Source organism: Chelonia mydas, chromosome 5 (assembly GCF_015237465.2).
Source record: "Chelonia mydas isolate rCheMyd1 chromosome 5, rCheMyd1.pri.v2, whole genome shotgun sequence".
In the NCBI taxonomy this organism is placed as follows: Eukaryota; Metazoa; Chordata; order Testudines; family Cheloniidae; genus Chelonia; species Chelonia mydas.
This window is the reverse complement of record NC_051245.2, coordinates 62,831,446-62,849,563: the sequence shown is the minus strand read 5'-3', so window position 1 is coordinate 62,849,563 and position 18,118 is coordinate 62,831,446. Positions and strand designations below refer to the sequence as shown.

Below are 18,118 nucleotides of genomic sequence, written 5' to 3'. Positions count from 1 at the left end.
AAAAGGCAAAGAAGGTACCAACAGGAGATTTCTAAAGATAGCTACAACACTCGACCCAAGTTTTAAGAATCTGAAATGCCTTCCAAAATCTGAGCGGGACCGTGTGGAGCATGCTTTCAGAAGTCTTAAAAGAGCAACACTCCGATGCGGAAACTACAGAACCCGAACCATCAAAAAAAAAACAAAAAAACAACCAACCAAAAAACAACCTTCTGCTGGTGGCATCTGACTCAGAAGATGAAAATGAACATGAGTCGGTCCGCACTGCTTTAGATTGTTATTGAGCAGAATCTGTCATCAGCATGGATGCATGTCCTCTGGAATGGTGGTTGAAGCATGAACGGACATATGAATTTTCAGTTTATCTGGCATGTAAATATCTTGCAACGCCAGCTACAACAGTGCCATGAGAACACATTATCACTTTCAGGTGACACTGTGAACAAGAAGTGGGCAGCATTATCTCCTTCAAATGTAAACAGGCCCTTTCGAAGCTGATTCCCAGTTTACAATTACATTTCAAGATCTATCAGTTAGCCATCTTTTAATCTATGTAATGTGAGCCATATTAATTTTATATCATTCTAATTTTTTTAAAATCAAAATGTCATGAAGTGCCAAGTCAAACGCCTTACAGAAATCTAAGTACACTACATCAACACTATTACCTTTATCAACCAAACTTGTAATCTCATTAAAAACTCATCAACTGAGTTTCCATAAACCCATCTTTTTTCATAAACCTATGTTGATTGACATTAGTTATATGACCTTCCTTTAAACTCTTTACTTACTGAGTCCTATATCAGCCACTCCATTATCTTGGAATATCTTAAAGAAAGGATTACAGGATTAAATGAAGGCTTCCTGCTCTACCATTTTTGGGTGGCTTTGAATACCAAGGAGCAAATCTTCGGTGGGTGGAAGTCAGAGTAGCTTCACTGATGTCAATGTAGCTATACTGACTTACATTAGCTGAGAAAGTGGCCCCTGGAGCCAGATTTTCCACTGTTACACCAGCTTTACGTCAGTGTGACTGCATTTGTTAGAGAAGCTGATGGAACAATTATCAGTCATAACTGGTTGACTAGAATGGCCATAACATTACCATATTTCTCAGGATCCTATCAAAGGCAACTTTAAAACCTACATAAATGAAGTGTCATACAAACGTTAGGAATATTGTAAACATTTTATTGGTGCACTTAGGCAGTTTTAAATAATGTTTACATACAATAACTCACATTCATTTAGTCAAATATTTCAAACAAAAAAAACCCAAAAGAAAACAAGAGACAGTAGTTTGGCACAGAGCTTTTTCAAGATAGGGAAAGAAACTCAACTAAACTACACAAAATCTAGCCATACTACAGAATTCACACATACATAAGATGATGTTGTTTATATGGACTTAAAATATTACACTGGCAAAAATAAGTGAACGTATTCCAGATTGGTATAGAAAAGTATACAATACATATACACAAATAGGGAATTAAAATAAGCAGAAAATACCCTGTTTTAAAAGGGAATCTCCTTTCCAAATAGTTTTGAATTTTAGTGCACACCCCTCTGAATTTAGAGTATTTCTGTATGTACAAAGAGGTACAACAAATTGTTATAGTATTTATTGCAACAAACTAAGCATACCATAATATACACACTTTAAATACCCCCCCCCCCCCCAACCCTGTTGATATATTGGCTTCTTATTCCTCCTGCATAACCTCCTCTTTCTGTTGATTTAAGATTAATTTCTCTCAATGAAAGGCACATACTTATCTGCAACAGAAGAAACAGAGGTGGTAATCTTTAAACACATACATTTTTAAACACCTTTAAAAACAAAAGAAATTAAAATATTTTTGCTCTGATTAAACCTGTCCAAAACCCCAATAACTTCTGGTACTGATAAAAGGAGTCTGCCTCATACATAAAATATCCTTCCATCGATCTGTTATACTGTATAATGATGAAATAGTGCATTTTGAAGGATGATTTCTCCATGCTAGGTTTATCTTTACAAAAAGAATAGTTTAAAGACTTAAGATTCTATAATATGTACTGCAAAGTATGTATTGTATTTAGGAACTAAGGATTTGTCAAGCTGATTTCTTTTAAAACTTAATATTGGGTTTCCACAATATTCAAATACACCAGGTCTGATCCCTTTCAATCCAAACATGTTCACTATTATGATCTACTGAAATGCCCTATTTCTAAATAACAAAGGCTTTTGTGGTTTTTTCCCCTGATTCACAACTTCAGCAGTAAACTTCATGGCTGGCTAACGTCAGGATGTTTCACCTTACAAAGTAGATGCTTGTTCTTGTAAATCTTGATGATTTACATGAGGATACTTGAGGGCTATATTCTAACCTCTGGGACTTTTGCAAGTAATTTGAATGCCAACAAGTATTCTCTAATGCAAGTTGTCAGGTGTTTGTTTTACACGGTGTTTTATTTTAGAGAACCAGCGTGGCAAGTCTTTCTGAAGAAGCAATTTATAGCTTTGTATTTTATCTGTTCTGTAAGATAAGATAAAAACACCTGTTCCTCCATGACATTTGTCTACAGCTATCAAAGTATCCCACAGCTGACTGTTATCGGGAACTTGGTTTCAGTTTTCAGTGCTGTTGGCTGTCTACTTACATGTATGTCAAATTGCAGTTCCAAATCATCCTGTACTAACTCTACTGGCTCAACCATTTGTTTCACGACACAGTTCCAAATTGCCCTCCTTGTTTATAAAGCCCTCAATAGACAAACTCCAGCCTACCACACATCTTTTCTTTAGTCCCCTTCTACCTAGCACCAGCCTCCCCATGGTTATTTCACACAAATTTGACATAGTGCAAGCACATAAACCTTTGTAGCTCCTCCCAGCTAGAAAAACCTGTATGCAATCTTAGCCTCAGGAACACCATTTATTTTCAAAAAGTTATTCTTTCGTATTTCTCTTGCTCACTTCCATTTTTTAATTTTAAAATTAGGCAACTACTTCACTCCAAATTGTTTTTGAATAGTTAACAGATACTATACAAATTGAAATCATATGTCAGTCACTAGATTCGTGCAATATTGAAGTACACCTACATACATTATAGCCAGTCATCCTTAAATATGAAATTTTGTTTTTGTGTTACAATTTTAATTTCACTGTAGCATGTAGTAATTTGTTTTTACCTAAACAATAAAAAAAATTAATGAATCAGTCTATAGAACAGAAAAGGGTTTATCAGTTTTAAAAATAAAAAAAAAGGTTTTCCTGTATAATCTGGGTTGGAGTTGCAGCAGATTTCTATGATAAAGATTGTGTGCACATCAGCATCACCAATGATAAAAAAAAACCTTTGGAAGTAAAATTATACCAGTCAGCCAGATGTTCAGATGCACCAGGTGCCTTCTCTACAGGCAACTGCAAGATTCGGGCATTGGGGCTGTCTGTTTGTTTGTTTCAGGGAAGCCTGGCTGTTTAAAAATAGCCAGAGCTTCGCGAACCAGCTGAGCAGCGGGGGACAGCAGAGCAGCACACAGCAGGAGTTTGCCTGGGAGTTCGCCTGGAGTGAGCCCAGTGAGGCTTACATCTTGCCAACTTCTCTGAGGAAGCTCATAGTAGGAAGGTGATATGGAAGGGGGGGGTTCAGCTGTTGTGACCTGCACTGGATATGCCATGTTTGTCTTTCTTCCACAGGACAGAAGCGACTTTGTCTGTACAAAGTGCAAGCTGGTCTCCATATTGGAAGAGAAGATTGAAGGTCTGGAGCAACAGATAACGACCCTGCATTGCATACGAGAAACTGAGGATTTTCTGGACAAAAGTCAGGATATGCTTCTACAGGCACAAAGCTCTAAAGATTTACAGCAGGTTGCACAGCGGAGCCAAGAGGCCAGTGAAGAGGCTTGGCAACATGTGACCTCCAGAAGAAGAAGGGGGAATGTCCGGGTTTCAGCAACACGGACACAGGTAAATAACCGCTTTCATGTTCTCTCCACAGGTACTAATGCGGAGAGTGGATGATACGTCTGAGGGAAGGGAGCAGAAGGAGACTCCGCTGGTTGGAAGGCATGAGATGCACTGTCCTGAGATGGGGGGTTCCACGACCACCACTCCCAAGAGAAGGAGGCGGGTGGTGGTGGTCGGGGACTCTCTCTTCCGGGGGACTGAGTCATCTATCTGCCGCCCTGACCGGGAAAACCGAGAAGTCTGCTGCTTGCGAGGGGCTAAGATTCGTGATGTGACGGAGAGACTGCCGAGACTCATCAAGCCCTCGGATCGCTACCCCTTCCTGCTTCTCCACGTGGGCACCAATGATACTGCCAAGAATGACGTTGAGCGGATCACTGCGGACTACGTGGCTCTGGGAAGAAGGATAAAGGAGTTTGAGGCGCAAGTAGTGTTCTCGTCCATCCTCCCCGTGGAAGGAAAAGGCCAGGGCAGGGACCGTCAAATCGTGGAAGTCAACAAATGGCTACGCAGGTGGTGTCGGAGAGAAGGCTTTGGATTCTTTGACCATGGGATGGTGTTCCATGAAGGAGGAGTGCTGGGCAGAGACGGGCTCCATCTTACGAAGAGAGGGAAGAGCATCTTTGCGAGCAGGCTGGCTAACCTAGTGAGGAGGGCTTTAAACTAGGTTCACCGGGGAAAGGAGACCAAAGCCCTGAGGTAAGTGGGAAAGTGGTATACTGGGAGGAAACACAGGCAGGAACGTCTGTGAGGGGAGGGCTCCTGCCTCATACTGAGAATGAGGGGTGATCAGCAGGTTATCTCAAGTGCTTATATACGAATGCACAAAGCCTTGGAAACAAGCAGGAAGAACTAGAGGTCCTGGTGATGTCAAGGAATTATGACGTGATTGGAATAACAGAGACTTGGTGGGATAACTCACATGACTGGAGTACTGTCATGGATGGGTATAAACTGTTCAGGAAGGACAGGCAGGGCAGAAAAGGTGGGGGAGTAGCACTGTATGTAAGGGAGCAGTATGACTGCTCAGAGCTCCGGTACGAAACTGCAGAAAAACCTGAGTGTCTATGGATTAAGTTTAGAAGTGTGAGCAACAAGAGTGATGTAGTGGTGGGAGTCTGCTATAGACCACCGGACCAGGGGGATGAGGTGGATGAGGCTTTCTTCCGGCAACTCGCAGAAGCTACTAGATTGCACGCCCTGGTTCTCATGGGTGACTTTAATTTTCCTGATATTTGCTGGGAGAGCAATACAGCGGTGCATAGACAATCCAGGAAGTTTTTGGAAAGCGTAGGGGACAATTTCCTGGTGCAAGTGCTAAACGAGCCAACTGGGGGGGAGCTTTTCTTGACCTGCTGCTCACAAACAGGGAAGAATCATAGAATCATAGAATATCAGGGTTGGAAGGGACCTCAGGAGGTCATCTAGTCCAACCCCCTGCTCAAAGCAGGACCAATCCCCAATCAAATCATCCCAGCAAAGGCTTTGTCAAGCCTGACCTTAAAAACTTCCAAGGAAGGAGATTCTACCACCTCCCTAGGTAACGCATTCCAGTGTTTCACCACCCTCCTAGTGAAAAAGTTTTTCCTAATATCCAACCTAAACCTCCCCCACTGCAACCTGAGACCATTACTCCTTGTTCTGTCATCAGCTACCACTGAGAATAGTCTAGAACCATCCTCTCTGGAACCACCTCTCAGGTAGTTGAAAGCAGCTATCAAATCCCCCCTCATTCTTCTCTTCTGCAGACTAAACAATCCCAGTTCCCTCAGCCTCTCCTCATAAGTCATGTGTTCCAGACCCCTAATCATCTTTGTTGCCCTTTGCTGGACTCTCTCCAATTTATCCACATCCTTCTTGTAGTGTGGGGCCCAGAACTGGACACAGTACTCCAGATGAGGCCTCACCAATGTCGAATAGAGGGGAACGATCATGTCCCTCGATCTGCTCGCTATGCCCCTACTTATACATCCCAAAATGCCATTGGCCTTCTTGGCAACAAGGGCACACTACTGACTCATATCCAGCTTCTCGTCCACTGTAACCCCTAGGTTCTTTTCCGCAGAACTGCTGCCTAACCATTCGGTCCCTAGTCTGTAGCTGTGCATTGGGTTCTTCCGTCCTAAGTGCAGGACCCTGCACTTATCCTTATTGAACCGCATCAGGTTTCTTTTGGCCCAATCCTCCAATTTGTCTAGGTCCCTCTGTATCCTATCCCTGCCCTCCAGCGTATTTACCACTCCTCCCAGTTTAGTATCATCCGCAAATTTGCTGAGAGTGCAATCCACACCATCCTCCAGATCATTTATGAAGATATTGAACAAAACCGGCCCCAGGACCGACCCCTGGGGCACTCCACTTGACACCGGCTGCCAACTAGACATGGAGCCATTTATCACTACCCATTGAGCCCGACAATCTAGCCAACTTTCTACCCACCTTATAGTGCATTCATCCAGCCCATGCTACTTTAACTTGCTGACAAGAATACTGTGGGAGACCGTGTCAAAAGCTTTGCTAAAGTCAAGAAACAATACATCCACTGCTTTCCCTTCATCCACAGAATCAGTAATCTCATCATAGAAGGCTATTAGATTAATCAAGCATGACCTACCCTTGGTGAATCCATGCTGACTGTTCCTGATCACTTTCCTCTCGTGTAAGTGCTTCAGGATTGAAGAATTAGTGGGGGAAGCAAAAGTGGACGGGAATCTGGGAGGCAGTGATCATGAGTTGGTTGAGTTCAGGATCCTGACACAGGGAAGAAAGGTAAGCAGCAGGATACGGACCCTGGACTTCAGGAAAGCAGACTTCGACTCCATCATGGAGCGGATGGGTAGGATCCCCTGGGGGACTAACATGAAGGGGAAAGGAGTCCAGGAGAGCTGGCTGTATTTCAAGGAATCCCTGTTGAGGTTACAGAGACAAACCATCCCGATGAGTCGAAAGAATAGTAAATATGGCAGGCGACCAGCTTGGCTTAACGGTGAAATCCTAGCGGATCTTAAACATAAAAAAGAAGCTTACAAGAAGTAGAAGGTTGGACATATGACCAGGGAAGAGTATAAAATATTGCTCGGGCATGTGGGAAAGATATCAGGAGGGCCAAATCGCACCTGGAGCTGCAGCTAGCAAGAGATGTCAAGAGTAACAAGAAGGGTTTCTTCAGGTATGTTGGCAACAAGAAGAAAGCCAAGGAAAGTGTGGGCCCCTTACTGAATGAGGGAGGCAACCTAGTGACAGAGGATGTGGAAAAAGCTAAATGTGCTCAATGCTTTTTTTGCCTCTGTCTTCACTAACAAGGACAGCTCCCAGACTGCTGCGCTGGGCATCACAACATGGGGAGTAGATGGCCAGCCCTCTGTGGAGAAAGAGGTAGTTAGGGACTATTTAGAAAAGCTGGACGTGCACAAGTCCATGGGGCCGGACGAGTTGCATCCAAGAGTGCTAAAGGAATTGGCGAATGTGATTGCAGAGCCATTGGCCATTATCTTTGAAAACTCGTGGTGAACGGGGGAAGTCCCAGATGACTGGAAAAAGGCTAATGTAGTGCCAATCTTTAAAAAAGGGAAGAAGGAGGATCCTGGGAACTACAGGCCAGTCAGCCTCACCTCAGTCCCCGGAAAAGTCATGGAGCAGGTCCTCAAGGAATCAATCCTGAAGCACTTACACGAGAGGAAAGTGATCAGGAACAGTCAGCATGGATTCACCAAGGGTAGGTCATGCCTAATTAATCTAATCGCCTTCTATGATGAGATTACTGATTCTGTAGATAAAGGGAAAGCAGTGGATGTATTGTTTCTTGACTTTAGCAAAGCTTTTGACACGGTCTCCCACAGTATTCTTGTCAGCAAGTTAAAGAAGTATGGGCTGGATGAATGCACTATAAGGTGGGTAGAAAGTTGGCTAGATTGTCGGGCTCAATGGGTAGTGATCAATGGCTCCATGTCTAGTTGGCAGCCGGTGTCAAGTGGAGTGCCCCAGGGGTCGGTCCTGGGGCCGGTTTTGTTCAATATCTTCATAAATGATCTGGAGGATGGTGTGGATTGCACTCTCAGCAAATTTGCGGATGATACTAAACTGGGAGGAGTGGTAGATACGCTGGAGGGCAGGGATAGGATACAGAGGGATCTAGACAAATTGGAGGATTGGGCCAAAAGAAATCTGATGAGGTTCAATAAGGATAAGTGCAGGGTCCTGCACTTAGGACGGAAGAACCCAATGCACAGCTATAGACTAGGGACCGAATAGCTAGGCAGCAGTTCTGCGGAAAAGGACCTAGGGGTTACAGTGGACGAGAAGCTGGATATGAGTCAGCAGTGTGCCCTTGTTGCCAAGAAGGCCAATGGCATTTTGGGATGTATAAGTAGGGGCATAGCGAGCAGATCGAGGGACGTGATCGTTCCCCTCTATTCGACATTGGTGAGGCCTCATCTGGAGTACTGTGTCCAGTTCTGGGCCCCACACTACAAGAAGGACGTGGATAAATTGGAGAGAGTCCAGCGAAGGGCAACAAAGATGATTAGGGGTCTGGAACACATGACTTATGAGGAGAGGCTGAGGGAACTGGGATTGTTTAGTCTGCAGAAGAGAAGAATGAGGGGGGATTTGATAGCTGCTTTCAACTACCTGAGAGGTGGTTCCAGAGAGGATGGTTCTAGACTATTCTCAGTGGTAGAAAAGGACAGGACAAGGAGTAATGGTCTCAGGTTGCAGTGGGGGAGGTTTAGGTTGGATATTAGGAAAAACTTTTTCACTAGGAGGGTGGTGAAACACTGGAATGCGTTACCTAGGGAGGTGGTAGAATCTCCTTCCTTGGTAGTTTTTAAGGTCAGGCTTCTCAAAGCCCTGGCTGGGATGATTTGATTGGGGATTGGTCCTGCTTTGAGCAGGGGGTTGGACTAGATGACCTCCTGAGGTCCCTTCCAACCCTGATATTCTATGATTCTATGATTCTCCTCCCTCCCTAAATCAACTCTCTAGGCCTTTAAATCCTTACCTGTCATTCCTTTAAGAATAATACAGATCCCAATAATCATTAAAACTTACTGGTTGAAAAGTGATGAGTTTCAAAAGATTTAATTACACCAGTGCTTGCCATGAACCTACCAAAAGTCCAACCAGAGTCAATATGCTCCTAATCATGAAGATGTACTTTTTAAGCATCCTACACCCAGGTTTAAATTTCTGCACTAATCCTCCAAACAATGCCACTGAGCAGCAATACTCAGTAAATACTGTGTGTAAATGGCAATGTTAATTTAGCAGCAACTGTTTGAAATTTTACTCTCTACAGGTAACTCAAATGGACTACCTGAGCAAGCAATGGAGGAAAACACTGGAAGACAAAAAAAAGGGGGGGGTGGGGTGGGAGAGAAGAAAGAGGGGTCCTAATAAGCTGCTGAATCAACCTCTTGCAAAGGCTGAGAGTTTCTCTGCAAGATTAAATAAATTGTGCAATATGAGAGAATGCAGCAAGCCTCTGATTTACATAGATTTTCAAGATTAATTTCTTCTTATATTATGGACTGGATGAAATTGGAAGGCCCTGGAAGCCATTTGCCCTAGCTTTTCAACCTGAGATGGCGGCTCAAGACACTTGAATAATGAATTAGGACTTTGTACCTCTCTTTCCTTTGCAAGACACAAAAAAGAACAAGTTCAATTCTCTGCAACACTTTTACCTTAATATTTCTTAAATATGAATGTTTAGCAGGCTATTCTCTTCTGGAGACATTTATGCTATGTCTGTGCTGTGTACATAGTACAACTATAATTTTCTAAATTGGTTAACTGAAACTCTAGGTAAGTGATACTCAGACTGAGGCTTGTGAGCTGCAAGTGGCTCTTTAATGTGCTGAAAAAAAATGCCAGAGACACATGATATTAAAACAATGTTTGATTTAATTATTAACCAATTTAAGTTATTAACCAATCAGGATCCTTTTCTATGTTATTAACCAAGTATAGTTGATAAAATAATAACACTTGGTCAGTCATTGTGCTGTGAGAATAATATAGATAGAGAGAAGTAAATGAAACAATTCACACTACCGTGGCTCTTTTGGGGAATGTTGATAGCTAATTTGGCTCTTAAGTCTGAGTATCACTGCTCTCTGTTAACTTAAGTTTGGTTAGGTTGTCCAGAGTTACTCTGTCTCAAATCACTATTCTTGCAGAACTCAGATTCTGCAAGCTAGTAAACTGTTGAGGTTTCAGTCTTGTGGAGTACAGCAACTCTACAGAGCAAATATTAAGCTGCAGTCTCCTCTTATAAAAGTGGAAGCAAGCACAAGTGATTTTCAAAACAGAGCATGAGCATATCATCACCATGCTAGTATATTATACAGCAAGTATAGGATGGGTCAAAATCCCTTAATCCACGTAATAAGAATAAGAATATTTAAAAAGACTGAAGACAGACAAAACTGAAAAGAAATTTTGCTTTGGGCTTTGCAAGGACACCATTAGTAACACATGAAAACAGATTTTTAAAAATAAAATGCTTTTCTATCTAGGTTCTGATACTGTTCCCATCACTGTGGCACCTAAAGCACCTCAAACTGATTTCTAAGTGTATATCACTTTCCATTGCATTGCTAGTATGGTGCTATAATCACTTTTACCATGGAGAAGTCACATTTCGTTAAATTTTCTTATAAAAACGCCATCTCAAAGTAGTAGTGTGAATTTTACAATGGATAGTCTCTTCTTATCAAACAACTGCGTCAAGGAACAACTGTTATTCTCAGGTCCAGCATATGGTTGGTTCCCATAACCACCACTATTTTCTTTAGTTTTCTTAGATTCAGAACAAAAAATGTCTGGTTCTATTTTGTGACTGAAGCATCTTATTAGAATCTTCAGCAGCAAGATGTGTTCCTTATTTACATTAATAGCTGCCAGAATGTATAGCGGTATAAGCAGATAAATTAAATGTGAGTAACAGCTGTCATTCTAAAGACTACAAAATGTTTTTCAAATGAGCAATTTTAATTATTTATTTATTTTATAATTTAATAGTTTATCATCTCTGAACTACTGGAAGGAAGGTTCCAGTTTCTAGCCATTGCATTGGCAACCTAAGTTCCAGAGGTATATTTTGAAGGGGAACAAATATGATTTACTGAATATCTCATTAAAACTGATTAGATCTTTGGTACGATCCCATTCAGATTTGATCAACTGTCAAATTTGTCCCTTTGGGTTTTACACTGTACAGCAATATACTTAGCCCTCAGGCTGCTACGGATGCCCATATACACCCTTTACATCACACCTTTTTGGCTGACAAAATGGAAAAACGAAGGCAGCCTTGATTTTCCAACACGCTTGTGTCAGCAGTTCTCTTCTCCGTTTCCTCCTCATTTATTCTGTCATGGGAGAAAGATACACTGCTCTACTGCAGATACTGCAATCTGCTTTGCACACTTAGATTGAGGTACTTCATGACAGGTTGCATAGCTAAGAGGATTTGTGGCAATTTAACTGCTTTTAATGAAGATGCTTTGCTGAAGACCACCGAATTATATGATGTGAGAATCTCAGAAATGCCTAAGTCTAGAAAGAAATGATAGGAATACTATGCAAAATTAGATACCGTAGTATTAAATTAATTAGCTATCATATAATGGAATAATTTCCGAAATATAAACATACTGGTTTAGAAGACTTATGGTCTAAGTGTTAACACTGGGCAATTTGATCCATAAAGACAGAAAAATATATGGAGCAGTCATAAAAATAGAGGCCTTTCTAAAGTCAAAGCAGCAAAATAAATAAATAAAAAATACTGAATAGTTACAATGACTTTGAAACCAACCTAATAACTATCAAAAAGACAAGAAGAGAAAAGGTTTAAAAAAAAAAAAAAATAGGGCACAGAAGATGCTTTCTCTTAGTGCACAGTAAGCTTCAAGCTATGGATTTGATTTCTGGCATATTTGCAGAATGTGAATTAAGTTTAGAGAATGACATACAAAGGTAGAAAATGGGATAGTGAGAACATCTGTTACATACAGTGCAGTGTCAAAATCTAGAAAATCTAATATAATCTGCAAAAGGTTTCTAAGAGGAAAAAATTAGACAGAGTCATATTATATTCTGCCAAAACAAAGAAAAATATATACAGGAAAGAGATGTGTATCTGTACTTTTGTTTTCCAAATGTAGCTCCTCCATGTGACAGATTGGAGTGGTCTACTGCATTAAATTCTACAAACAGTAATCTGCCTCACCACTAAGTGAGAGACAAGGTGGGTGAGGTAATATCTTTTAATGCACCTACTTCTGTTGGTGAGAGAGACAAGTTTTTGAGCTTACACAGAGTTCTTCTTTATATGTTGAGCTTAGTATTTTAAACTGTCCTGTACCAGCTACACATTCCTTTTAGATCAAATACTCCAATTCTCAGCAGATGAGATAACATTTAATCTCTTTATGAAGTGAACTTGAAAGCATCTCAGATTCCTCCTTGCTTTACACAAGACTCATTTACAGGAGTACAAAGTAACTTTACAGCCACAGATGCCAAGAATGGGTATTTGTATCTACATTTCTAAGCAGAGCTTAAACTCCTTGTACATTTTGTGACAGACCCAGACCAGTGGGGTAAAGGAGTCTACTCGAAGGCAAATATACTGGCCACTGGATGAATAGTTTTCTGTTCCCTGAGTGACCAGAGCAGGGGCTGTGCTAGAGCAATCAGGAACCTGCTAGAACCAATTAAGACAGGCAAGCTAATTAAGACACCTGGAGCCAATTAAGAACATACTAGAATCAATTATGACAGACTAATCAGGACACCTGGTTTAAAAAGGACCTCCCATCAGTTCGTGGAGCACGTGCAAGGAGCAGGGAGCGAGAAGGTATGCTGCTGGAGGATTGAGGAGTACAAGTGTGATCAGGCTTAAGGAGGAAGATCCTGTGGTGAGGATAAAGAAGGTGCTGAGGGGAGGCCATAGGGAAGTAGTTCAGGGAGTTGTAGCTGTCACACAGCTGTTACAGGAGACAGACAGGGGCTATCCACAGGGCTCTGGGCTGGAACCCGGTATAGAGGGCGGGCCCGGGTTCCCCCAACTCCTGATCGGACACAGGAGGAGTTGACCTGGTCTGTGAGCAACACCAGAAGGGAAGGTCTAATTTGGAAAGGGATCTGGCCTGTCCCTGACCCACTACGTGGGGCAACAGAGACTGTGGAGATTGTTCTCCATTTCCCCCATGCTGGCCAGTGATGAGGTTAGTTGAGTGTATGGCAGGTTTGAGGCTCTAGCAGAAGTGGCCAAATGGAGGGCTGCCATGAACCTCTGAGGTGAGTAAATCCGCCAAAAAGCGCAGGATCCACCAAGGTAGAGGAGGAACTTTGTCACAACTTGAAAAAAATTAAGTCATGCCAACTTGTTGGCATTTATTGGAAAGCCTATTAAAGTACCTTCCCTATCTCTAGCTACAAGGAGGGAAAATAAAGTCTTCACATAACCCCAAGCACTAGATTTAGGCACAGAATTGTGAACCACACATTTTTTCTACATAGAAGTGAGAAAGATTGTGGCACAAACACCCAAAGCAACAACGTTAGATTTTTAATAATTGTGCCATTTTCCCATGGTATCTACCCTGATGAATTTTCAGTTAGGAACAGTTAGGTTCTTAAATATATATAGACTGAAGTGCCTATGTTTAGCATCTATAATGCACATTGAAGCCAAGACTGTAGGTGTACACAACTTCTGAAAACTAATCCACTTTAAAGAGTCCCTAAATTTAGGCTCACATTTGTTGCATTTACGTGGCCCACCAGACTTTCTGAAAATCTGAATATAAGCTGAGAGTCCAGATAAAGTAACCATATGCAAAAGCCACTGACCACATGTAAAATTGTAATTTGTCACTTTGCTGAACAAGTGTGATGCTCCTCGCCTAACTACTTCATTTGAAAATTAGTATGTACAATAAGTGCTTCGCTTTTGAATATGTAGTGAAGTTGCTTGACCACCCTCATTCTTCCATCCTATAAAAGAGTGCACTGAACTTCTAAACACTAACCTTCGAGGATGATTGGCATCAAACAATGTTGTATCATCATCATCGTCATCTTGTTCTAATGGCGTCAACTCCATATTTTCTATGTTGGTGTCCAAAACTCCATACCTTCGGGTCTTTTTGTTCCTTTTTCTGAGGCTGAAATATAACGTTTTTAAAGTTTTAATCTTTAAATTGCTGAAATAGAAAGTTATAACTGTGAGATTACTGTATTAAAGAGAACAGTTTTAGTTCTTTAAATTATAGATCTGTATTTAAATTCTTCATATTTGCACATTTAATATATGCTAATCATTTAAAATATTTTCTTTATCTCAATAGAGTAAAAGTAAAATATCAAAGATTAACATTCCCCTGAGAGCCAAGTTTTCAAAACAGGAAGCCTAAAACACCACAAATATGTATAAAATTGTGCACCTACATTTTTGTGAATAATTACTTTAACAGTGGATCCAAGATAGGTAGTTGCAAACCCACGTGTTTGAGGCACCTATCTAGCTATGTGCAAATACCATCCATGATTTGCAGTAATTTCAGGGCAGGTCTACGCTACGGCAGGGATCAACGCTCTGAGATTTATCTATCGGCGGTCAATTTAGCGGGTTTAAAGACCTGCCAAATCGACTGCAGATCACTCTCCAGTCGACCCCTGTACTCTACCCCTGACGAGAACAGTAAGGTAAGTCTCCTGTCGACCCCCCCACGGCGTACACCCCATGATAACTCGACCTAAGGTATGTCGACTCCAGCTACGTTATTCATACTGTGGTAGTGTAGACATAGCTATACATACAAATGTAGGTACGCAATTAAGAATGGACCTCTGGTTCTGAAAACTCTCTGGTCAAAGTGGAAAATCCTGTTAACCTTTATGTCACATGCTGTACATTTCTCTACTGAAGAATAGATGCACAATGCAGAGACAAGATATCTGACCAAAAAAGGGTCTAATGAAATTGTATCTTAAAAAAAAAAAAAAAAAAGGCAAAATGAGCAGAACTATGGATGCTGTAGTGTTTTCACTCACTATCTGCAACTAGGCTAAGTAGTAAACACTACAACTCTTATTAGGCAACTATTTGTTACTGAGCCAAACTGTTACTAAGCCAAATGCCAGACAAAAGCACGTAGCTGAACATCTGCAAAGTATACCAATCAATCTTTATAGAAATAAGGGCTCATGATCACATACTTTATATCAATGGCATTGTCAAGGTTCCTTCCCCACTCTGAACTCTAGGGTAGAGATGTGGGAACCTGCATGAAAAACCCCCTGAGCTCATTTTTACCAGCTTAGGTTAAAACTTCCCCAAGGTACAAACTATTTTACCTTTTGTCCCTGGACTTTATTGCTGCCACCACCAAGCCTCTAACAAATATAACAGGGAAAGAACCCACTTGGAAACATCTTTCCCCCCAAAATTCCCCCCAAGCCCTACACCCCCTTTCCTGGGGAAGGCTTGACAAAAATCCTCACCAATCTGCATAGGTGAACACAGACCCAAACCCTTGGATCTTAAGAACAATGAAAAAGCAATTAAGTTCTTAAAAGAAGAATTTTAACTGAAGAAAAAGTGAAAGAATCACCTCTGGAAAATCAGGATGGTAAATAACTTACAGGGTAATCAGATTCAAAACAGAGAATCCCTCTGGCTAAACCTTAAGTTACAAAAAGACACAAAAACAGGAATATACATTCCATTCAGCACCACTTATTTTATCAGCCATTTAAACAAAACAGAATCTAACGCATATCTAACTAGATTGCTTACTGACTTTTTACAGGAGTTCTGACCTGCATTCCTCCTCTGGCCCCAGGAAAAAAAACACAACACAGACCCCTTTGTCCCCCCCCCCCCCCAACCTCCAGCTTTGAAGTATCTTGTCTCCTCATTGGTCATTTTGGTCAGGTGCCAGCGAGGTTACCTTAGCTTCTTAACCCTTTACAAGTGAAAGGGTTTTTCTTCTGGCCAGGAGGGATTTAAAGGTCTTTACCCTTCCTTTTATATTTATGATGCCCCCCAAATCACAGATGGGTGAAACGCTGGCTGTGATTTCTTCCTGGAGCTCTAGGAGAAAACAGAGTTAAGACACATGCACCTCTAAATATACTATCAAGTATATAAAGACTAACAATATATATTCACATCTCAAGGACGATTTTAACCATTTGATTCTGGGAAACTTTCACAGGAGAGTGAATCAGCCACTTTGTTAGAAGCTCCTGAGATGTGTTGTATGTCGAAATCAAAATCTTGGAGAGCTACACTCCACCAAATAAGTTTTTTGTTATTTCCTGAGACGGTATGAAGCCACTGTAGCACAGCATGGTCGGTTTGCAGGTGGAAACGCCATCGCCAAACGTATGGGCGTAGCTTTTCCAGAGCGTAGACAATAGCGTAACATTCTTTTTCACTGACTGACCAGTTGCTTTCCCTCTCAGACAGCTTCTTGCTGAGAAACACTACAGGGTGGAATTCTTGATCCAGTCCTTCCTGCATTAAAACTGCTCCCACACCATGCTCGGACGCATCTGTGGTTACTAGGAACGGTTTGTCGAAGTCTGGGGCCCTTAGCACAGGGTCAGACAGGAGTGTCGCTTTAAGCTGGTTAAAGGCCTTCTGACACTCTTTGGTCCACTGAACGGCATTTGGCGGTTTCTTTTTGGTTAGGTCTGTCAGTGGGGCAGCAATTTTGCTGTATTGCTGTACAAATCGCCTGTAATATCCGGCCAAGCCTAAGAAGGATTGGACCTGTTTCTTTGACTTTGGGACAGGCCACTTTTGGATAGCATCCACTATGGCCTGTAGGGGGTTGATAGTTCCTTGACCCACCTGATGTCCAAGGCAAGTCACTCTGTTTAGGCCTATTTGACACTTCTTAGCCTTAACAGTTAGTCCTGCCTCCCTTATGCACTCGAAGACTTTTTGTAGATGTTTCAGGTGTTCTGCCCAGGAATCCGAAAATACGGCCACATCATCAAGGTAGGCAATTGCATATTCTCCCAATCCCGCTAGGAGACCATCTACAAGTCTTTGGAAGGTGGCAGGTGCATTCTGCAGCCCAAAAGGGAGTACATTAAATTCATACAGCCCGACATGTGTGGTGAAGGCTGACCTTTCCTTGGCGGATTCATCTAGCGGTACCTGCCAGTACCCCTTGGTTAAGTCCAAGGTAGAGATGAACTGGGCCCGTCCCAGTTTCTCTAATAGTTCATCTGTGCGTGGCATTGGATAGTTGTCTGGGCGAGTTACAGCATTTACTTTACAGCAGTCCATGCAAAAACATATCTCCCCATCTGGTTTGGGAACTAGAACCACTGGAGATGCCCATGTACAGCCAGAGGGGCGGATTACCCGCATCTGTAGCATATCCTGGATCTCCCGTTCTATAGCAGTTTTAGCTTGAGGAGATACCCGGTAAGGCTGGACTTTAATTGGGTGAGAACTACCTGTGTCAATGGAGTGGTATGCCCGTTCAGTCAGTCCTGGGGTGGCTGAGAATGTCGGTGCATAGCCAGTGCACAGCTCCTTGATCTGCTGTCACTACATACGCCCAAGGGTCATGGAGAGGTTCACCTCTTCCATGCCACCACCCCTTTTCCCTTCGTAGTAGACGCCTTCAGGCCACTCAGTGTCATCTCCTCCCTGGGCTGTAAACTGACAAACCTTTAATTCTCTGGAATAAAAGGGCTTTAGAGAATTAATGTGGAACACCTTAGGCTTTGGTTGGAAGTGGGGAATGCTATGAGATAATTAACAGCTCCCAGGCGCTCCTGGACCGTGAATGGCCCTTCCCACGATGCTTCCATTTTATGGGCCTGGAGCACCTTTAAGACCATGATCTGGTCCACTACTTTGAAGGAATGCTCTCTGGCATGTTTATCATACCAGGCTTTTTGCTCTTTTTGAACATCCTTTAGGTTTTCTTTAGCAAGGGCTAAAGAGGTTTGGAGGGTGTTTTGTAGGTTGGTTACAAAGTCCAGAATGTTAGTTCCTCGGGAAGGTGTAAACCCCTCCCATTGCTGCTTCACCAACTGTAATGGCCCCTTAACCTCACAGCCATATACAAGTTCAAATGGTGAAAACCCTAAACTGGGATGTGGTACAGC

At 42.1% G+C, this 18,118-nt stretch overlaps 1 protein-coding gene across 2 annotated transcripts in view; it reads right to left on the bottom strand.

The window, feature by feature from the left end:
• Positions 1-1,178: 1,178 nt before the first annotated feature.
• Positions 1,179-18,118, bottom strand: part of FAM174A (family with sequence similarity 174 member A) — a 44,195-nt gene continuing 27,255 nt past the window's right edge. For both annotated transcript variants that reach the window (XM_037903302.2, XM_037903303.2), the window contains 2 exons: positions 14,011-14,145; positions 1,179-1,782 (listed from right to left, as the gene is read on the bottom strand). In XM_037903302.2, coding sequence (XP_037759230.1) covers positions 14,056-14,145 — 90 coding nt within the window. In that variant the 3' untranslated portion in view covers positions 1,179-1,782; positions 14,011-14,055. The remainder of the gene's footprint in view (positions 1,783-14,010; positions 14,146-18,118) is intronic.